We start from the raw sequence: 8,038 nt of genomic DNA on the forward strand, positions 1-8,038 counted from the left end.
TGCCATGGTGCTGTCCCCAGGTTTGGTTGAAGAGAGAAGCTAAAGGCCTATCTTTTCCAGAACTTTTGGGATTTGGTTTACTGTCTGAACTCTACGATGTGGCCAGCTGGTGTAGGGAGCACATCCTGGCTGTTCACTGTAGGGGCATGGCATGTTTGGAGGACAGTCCTCGCTGTCAGGATCAGCAAGTGGTCTAGACGCAGCTGCTAGACGCAGGTGGAGGATACGTGTGTCTAAGTGCCTTAGGTGGAGGCCAGGCTGGCCCTCAGGTTCCTCCTGACCTGGTGTCAGGGGTTCTGGTTCTAGTAGCTTTCACCCTTAACACAAGAAGGAGGTGCTAGGGCAGGTGTGAAAGGCATAAGAGAGCACACCTCCCTCATCCCCATTTCTATTCTTGCTATGCTATGTTTTCATTTGTGTGTTTGGCTTTAGTCTTGTTTTTGAAACAGGTTCTCATGTAGCCCTGGCTGCCCTCAAATGTACTATGTAACGGAGGCTGTCCTTGAACTCCTGGTCTTACTGCTTCTACCTCTCACATGCTGGGATTACAGGCAATTGCTACTGTACTCACCTGCCATTCTACTTTAAAACTAGAAACTTGGTATGATGGCTCGTGTGAATAATTCTAGCATTTGAGAGGCTGAGATAGGAGGATTGTCATGAGTTCAGGGCTACATAGGGCCTTCTAGGCCAAAGTGAAACCAAACAACTGTCTGATTAAGCAAAAAATTAGAAAAAAAAAGTTGTTTTTAATTTTAGCAACAGTCATAGTTCACAATAAATACATTCAGCTGGGAATTGCAGGGGCCACTTTTGACAGACTGTTCATAATAATTGTAACATAGTGTGTATAAAATAAACTACCTCTGTTTCTTCCTAGGCCGAATGTTCATATTTTATGGTAACAAGACCTCCACACAGTTCCTAAACTTCACTCCAACACTAATCTGTGCTGATGACCTTCAGGCTAATATCCTTGCTTATCTCGAGGCTCTCAGACAGACAGACAACAGTGGTGTTAGAGGAAAATTGAGGAGGAATGCTTTTGTTCATATTGGCAGTGCTTTCTGGTGGCTAGGTAAAAGCAGGGGCCTTCCCCTTGAGTTGACCTGCCGGTGCATCAGACACCACCCACACATCTGTCTCTTCATCTGGTTGTGTGAGTCACTCTCCATTTGCTTGTTTTACTCTCAGTCCTTTGCCCTGTGAAATCCCCCAAAAGGAGCTGAGGCCGAAGGCAGAGTGACCCTGTGGTAACTAGCTGGTATGGGGCATCTTATGCCCATTGCGCTTATGTGTGCTTTGGCAGCCCTTTGCTCAGGCAGAGGATGGATCCATGTGGCCCACCAGGAATGGTCAGGAATGCTGGACGGCTTCAGCTGAGGGACTGCGAGAGAGGGATGGCTGGCATCTACATCATGCAGACCAGGGTCCGCAGTGGCCAGGGATGCCTGCCTTGGACCCATAGTATGTAAAGCAATGAGTGTCATCCTGTAGTAGATCTGTGTTCATTTGGAGATGATGTATTTAAACATAAAACCAATGCTAAGTGCTAAGGCCAATATGCTGCTAGTGTACAAATTCCAAGATCTTTTAGAGAAAGGGACTAGCCAAATACATACGGCTGTAGGTAGTCTGGGCCAGTGGGTTATGTTGAATAGTGGAAGGGCAGGTTGGCAACAGTTTTGGGCCTTGATCTATGATGTTTTGGGCAAGGTTCTGTGTGCTGCTTTCTGTGGCGGGCTGGCTGGGCTGGGCCTACTCTCCCTGCCTGCCTGGACTCCTTAATGCACTCACATCTGAACCTGCAGACCAAGCCTGTGGACCCAACCGTGGATGGGGGCGCACAGGTGCAACAGGTGGTCAACATTGAGTGCATATCTGATTTCACAGAGGCGCCTGTCCTCAATATCCAGTTCAGGTGAGCGGTGTGTTCCTCCTGGGCCTTTCCCAACCTGTGGACTTTTCTTTAAGGGGGTTAATAAGTTAGTGATGCGCCACTTTGCCCGTGTGCAGAGTACTGCCAGGCTTACCTAGATTTCCAGAGTATAGGAGCAAGTGGAGAGGGACCTGGCTTCTGTGACTATGGCATAGTTCCCGTGGGGTTTGAGTCTCCTGTGTGGAATGTAAGCTAGGCTATTTCTGACCCAGCTGATTTTGTGGTGAGAAGTGGAAGGGCCTATCCTCCTGGGAGGCAGAGAGCTAGGCCCTCCATGCTGCCTGCTGAGGCTGGCTGACAAGGACAGCTTAAGGGGTAATGATGGCAGCTGGTTTGGAGCCTGGCTTCTGGACCATAGCCTGTAGCCTTCTTTCCTTTTTTAGTGACTACCATAGAGTGGATGTGATCAGTGCTTTCTTGTTGGGAAGCTACAAGGCTAACTGATTTGATAGGAGTTCTACTTGAGCCTGTCCTGGGTCTTCATTTGCCAGAGAGTAGAACTGAACGAAACTGGCCCTCTGACACTTAGCACAAAGCAGTGGCTTGGTCCCTTGCTCACCTCTGAGTTGAGGGACGGATGGAAGATGTGGCATAGCCCTTCTAGGAATACTGTGGGTATGCAGTCTTTGTGGCTATTATTGGGATGGGTGGCCGCATGGCCCTTCTTAAAGGCCCGAAACCCCACCAACTGGGGCATTCTGGCCAAGCATCTGGCTAGGCATTCGTTTTCGATAACATGACTCTATTGTTATAGGTATGGTGGTACCTTCCAGAATGTGTCTGTTAAGCTCCCCATCACTCTCAACAAATTTTTCCAGCCCACAGAAATGGCTTCTCAGGATTTCTTTCAACGTTGGAAGCAGTTGAGCAAGTGAGCTATACTGTGGGTGGAGAGGAGAATGGGGGGAGTAGGGCTGCCCCTGGACAGGATGCTCTATGGGTCTCAGCATGGCTTTTAGTACTAAAATGCTGATTTTTTTTTAATAGTCCACAGCAAGAAGTGCAGAATATCTTCAAAGCAAAGCATCCGATGGATACAGAGATCACTAAAGCAAAGGTAAAGGGTTGTATGGTGATGTCCCTGAGGCAGGTGCTGTGACTGGCGAGTCCTGACCTGCCTCTTCATTCTGTAGATTATTGGATTTGGTTCTGCACTCCTTGAGGAAGTTGATCCAAACCCTGCAAATTTTGTGGGTGCTGGCATAATACATACCAAAACCACCCAGATCGGCTGCTTGCTGCGCCTGGAGCCAAATCTGCAAGCTCAGGTAAGGTCGCCATGGCAGGGAGGTTGGATGTGTCTGTGTTGCTTTTTATTTTGGTGCAGTTTACTTACAGAGATACTGACATTCACAGTGTTGTTGGTCATAGTGACAGTGCAGACAGACACCTACTGGCCAGCAGGGCACATAGTAGTTCCATCTTCTCACAGAAGGCCTGGCGTACCACTACCATGCGTATGCGGCAGCCTAGGCCTAAGCTGTGTCTAAGCAGTTCTCCTGGTGCTGTCCTGTGTCCCTCTCTGCATGTGGTATACATTGCTGCTTGCTTCAGCAGTGTTCCCCGAGAGACTCCAGTCTGTGTATTCTATTCTGTGTGTAGATACTTGTTTTCACAACACTTGGGTGATTTGGGGAGTGTAGTGGTCATTTCACAGCTTGGTACATAGTGAACTTGATGAGACGCTGCCAAGCTGGTTGTGTTGTGGTGTATGCCTGAAATCTCAGTACTCAGGAAGAGAAGGCAGGAGGAGTAACAAGGCCAGCCTGGGCTACACAGTAATACTGTGTCTCAAAGTACGAAACAAAAAGAGATTTTTAGAGGGGCGACTGGCACCAACCTCCATTAACAACCACCCCTCATGCTCCGAACACTTGCTTTTATTAGACTTTTTTTTTTTTTTTTTTTTTTTTTTTTACTGGTGAAATGGTGGTGCTTTGGGAAAGGCTGCTGTGAATGGTGAGGCCTGGGTCACGAAAGTACCTGCTAAGGTTAGTGCGGGGCTCAGCGCCTGCTCATTCCGCTGCTCTCTATTTCAGATGTACCGACTCACCCTGCGCACCAGCAAAGACACCGTCTCTCAGAGACTATGTGAACTGCTGTCGGAACAGTTCTAATCCACAGACCAGAAGATCAGGCTCTTTGTTTGTGCGTCTCTCTTGTCTCTACTGTTTGTCTTTGTACCACACTGCAGATAAACACCCCTTGTCTGAAAACTGCCACTCAAGGCACCTCCAGTCCTACACCTACAGCCAGCCCCTTGGGTGTGGAGGGAATGCAGGACACAGTTTGAGAAGGGCTGCAGCAGGCCTGCCCCATCAAAGAAGGGTGCCTGGGCCTGGAAAATCAAGGCAGCCCTGTGGTTCAACCTACAAATTAAAGGGAAATTAGAAGTTTGAATGAAAGTGGAAATTTTGTTCAAATTTTATTAAAATGCCACTGGCTCGATCTCAGAATCCAGAAGCAGCGCCATGTGCTTTTAGGGTTAACACAGAGCTGTGTGGCTATGCTGGATGGTGACAGCAGTGGCTTAAAGGTTTGTGGCCTCATGGGCTGGGGAGTGTCCGTGGGGTTTGCTGTAGCACTTTCTGATGGTGCTGAAGTGCTTGTGTTTATGACTGTTGGCAAACTCCATGCCCCACATGGCAGGATCTTGTGCCTAGCATACCAGTGTTCTCGAAGGAACAGTTTTAACATTTTACCACTTATTTGAGATCTTAGGTTTGCAGCATGGTGGGCAGAGGGGTTCCTCTTGATTTGGGAGACATGGACCTCACCCATCTTTTGTTTCTAATGAATATACTGTTCCTGTGGTACATTCTGGGGACTTGAAGGTTGAGTGGGTAGGGAGGTGAAGTCATCAGTCATAAGGTGTGCTTCCCTCCAGAGCATCTCAGTTGGTGCCCCATTGTTGCATCCCCACTTCTGTGAAGCCCTTGTGGTTGGGTGGAAAAGGGAGATCTAAGTGTGGCAATGGAGTGAAAGGCCAGGGTGAGAATGGCAGCTCAGGTAGGTGCTGTGCAAAGGTTGCGCTGGACTTCCTAGCTTGAGCACTGGCAGCTCATGGGTTAGTGGCAAACATTGTGTGGGCATCGGAGTGTGTGTGCAGCCCATCGAGGGAGAGCATAGGTCACAGCAGAAGCCTTGGGATCCCAGGCCGGGCCCTGTGCTGTCCTGAGACGATGCCCAGGACTGCTGCAGACGTGGCTGTACAGGGTTATCTGTACTTACACAGCAGTGTCGGTGCCCCTTGCTCACTGGAGCACTAGGTGTGGTCACATATGCATGAGGGTTGTGTTTTTGTTTTTGTTTTTGTTTTTTTCCTCAGCATCAGGCTGTGTGGTGGGTTTGAGGACTACAGCAGGGCTACTGAAGCTACTGCAAGCTTCTGCAGTCCAACTTTGTATAGCCCAGGCAGTTAGTTTCAGAACAGTCAGCATCTCCTGAGCTGACCTTTGTGTTCCATGAAGCCCTCGGTCTGCCTGTCACATGTTCTGACCCACACCTGCCATGACACAGGCTTGTGTTACAGATGGATGATCTAGCCGTGGCCACAGCGAGCCTCCGAAGTTCCCTCGCTCTAGTATCTGGAGAGTGTGGCTGTCCATTACATGCACTATTGCATGGACCATGTGGATAACTCAACCTGTGTGGCTGTGGCTTTTGTACCATGTGCTGCTCAGTGATGGTGTCTGGATCAGTAATGCCCCAGCACACAGAAGCTGCTTGGGGCACAGGCCTGCTTTCTGTGACTCCCAGGCCTTCAGTGTGCTTGTTCTCAGAGAAAAAAAAAAAATAAATGCTAGGATAGGAAACCGGATGTGTGTGATCTTTGTGGGAAGTGTCCTGTACAGCCCTTAGTCCTTGCCCTGAGGAATTGCGTACAACTCAGAGCCAAGGACCCTGGAGTGCTACCTGCCTCTCAATTGAGGGGTACCTCAGGAAGTGGTTGTCTGGCTCTGTCTGTGTAATGCTGGGGGTGTTGAACCCAGCCTGGATCCACACGCTGCCACACATGTGTGTCTGCAGTCCACTCAAGTCCTGTACCTGGAGGTTTGGGTCTAAGCACATAGGGCCCATGGACTCTCTTCTCTACCCAGATGTAGGCCGCACATGAGAGATGGGCCTTGCCTGGGGAGCCTGGAACATGGTGGAATCCATCACAGACTTGGCAAAATCCTGGGTGGAAATGGCTCAAGACCAGGACTGGTGATCTTTCTGTCCTAGCCCCACTTAGCACATGGGCCTCCACAGTCCCAGGTTTTGATGGCCTGGCCTGTGCCATTATTTGAGATGGCATGCTCGGGATTCTGGGAGACAGCAGCAATACGTACACACCAGGCTTTGCCTTGAAAAGAACCATTTTATTTGGAATCCGCTCATTGTGGGTTATGGCCTCCCACGGTGGGTACCAATGCCTTTTATTCCTTCCTGCCTCTGCGAAGACCTTTCTTGCGTTTGTGATGTTTACCTTGCTGCTTGTCCCTACCCAAGGCTCATACCCCTGCATCTTCCTCCTATGATTTTTCATGTCTCCCTATTCTGCCTGTTCTTCTCAGCATCTGCCTTGGGCGCTCGGATCTCTCGGGTGATACAGCTAGAGGCCGGGAGGTGCTATGCAGGTGGACAGGAAATTCCCAGTGCATCAAGGTTGAAAGGATGGTAGTAATTCATCTCTAGTAAAGGCCTGTTCTGCTTGGTCAAGGTCCGCAGGAGGTGGGTGGGGGGAGGCCCTGCGTGACAGCTGTTTCTCTCCAGTGGTCTCAGGATGAACATGTCCAAGGTGTCTTTGAGGCCCATGGCCAGGAAAGGGATTGTTGGGGAGGTAACAGGAATGATTTTTTTTTTTTTTTTTTTTTTTTAATGACCCCTTGTACCCAGAAGCCAGTTGCTGTTATTTAGTTCCTGCATTGCAGGGGACTGCATACACAGCCGCTGAACACTTGGAGGGTGAGTGTGAGCTGCTGACCTGGTGTGTTGGGATCTGGGCAGGGCAGCGAGAGTTGCTTCTTGTAAGTACTAAGGGGCTGGCAGCAGCCACAGCTGGTATCCAACTGCAGGGTGTCCGTATTGAAACTGCCAAGAAGCAGAGACCAGCAGGGTCAGGATGCGCTGCCATCACTACCGCCGCCACCACCATCACTACCACCACCACCATCATCAAGGACAGTTCCAAAGGAAAGAAAAACGCTGTAACTGATTTGTAGGCCAGGTATTCTGGAGCCAGCACCTGCTCCTGGGCAAGGCAAGTGTAGCCAGAATGAACTGCCTAGACCTCTGTTGGTCAGAGCAGGTGTGGGAAACGTTGAGAGCCTAGCTTCTGTGAGGGTTCTGGCCCCAGCAGAAAGGGTGTTTGCCAGCAACTCACCTGACAGAGGAGGCACAGAAACCCTGACAACGAGTTAGAGTCACATTTGCCACGCAGCCCTGGTAGGTGATCTGTTGCTCCTCCTCTTGCAAGCTGCAGGCCTCTGAGGATGGAGGCCCAAGAGCAGGTCTTAGTCCCTTCCCAGTACCCCTGGCTCGTCCCTGGCTCATCACAACTTTCTTAAAGGATCTGACATTGAGACAGGCCCTGGTGAATCTGAGTCAGTCACCCATAGTGCCCAGTAAAGGTGTCTTAGGTCTGTTGGATATAGGACATGCTAAGGGTCCAGGAGGATGTTGAAGGAGAATGTTCATATCCCTCGCAAAGAGAACATAGAGCATCTGAGAATAAGCATTGTGCCACCTGGCTTAAGGGGCACAGTAGAGAGCCTGTTGCTCTGGGCTTCTGGAAAGGTTTCAGAAGTCATGTCAGCGAACAACAAATGATGCCTCAGCAGGCGGGCAACACCTCTGCCCTTAGAAGCTGCCAGGGTGGGCATTTGTGTGATGGTGCACACCTGGAAAATCAGCGCTCGGGAACCATATGCAGGAAGATCTCGAGTCAAGAAGATCCTGGGTTAGATACTGCCCATATGAAACTTTGGGTTAAAAAGTTAAAAGTTGGGGCCGGTAAGGTGGCTCAACAGGCAGAGGGAACCTGATGCCAAACCTAGTGACCTTTTGGTCCCTAGAACCCACACGATGGAGAGAACTGACTCATGGAAGCTGTGC

The 8,038-nt window shown here is 49.9% G+C and overlaps 1 protein-coding gene across 2 annotated transcripts in view; it reads left to right on the plus strand.

Moving 5' to 3' along the window:
• Positions 1–5,754, plus strand: part of Ap2a2 (adaptor related protein complex 2 subunit alpha 2) — a 65,074-nt gene extending 59,320 nt beyond the window's left edge. For both annotated transcript variants that reach the window (XM_021646230.2, XM_021646231.2), the window contains exons 17-22: positions 881–970; positions 1,798–1,921; positions 2,694–2,810; positions 2,927–2,996; positions 3,073–3,207; positions 3,979–5,754. In XM_021646230.2, coding sequence (XP_021501905.1) covers positions 881–970; positions 1,798–1,921; positions 2,694–2,810; positions 2,927–2,996; positions 3,073–3,207; positions 3,979–4,056 — 614 coding nt within the window. In that variant the 3' untranslated portion in view covers positions 4,057–5,754. The remainder of the gene's footprint in view (positions 1–880; positions 971–1,797; positions 1,922–2,693; positions 2,811–2,926; positions 2,997–3,072; positions 3,208–3,978) is intronic.
• The last annotated feature ends 2,284 nt before the right edge of the window (positions 5,755–8,038 follow it).

The sequence above is a fragment of the Meriones unguiculatus genome, chromosome 1 (assembly GCF_030254825.1).
Source record: "Meriones unguiculatus strain TT.TT164.6M chromosome 1, Bangor_MerUng_6.1, whole genome shotgun sequence".
Lineage (NCBI taxonomy): Eukaryota > Metazoa > Chordata > Mammalia > Rodentia > Muridae > Meriones > Meriones unguiculatus.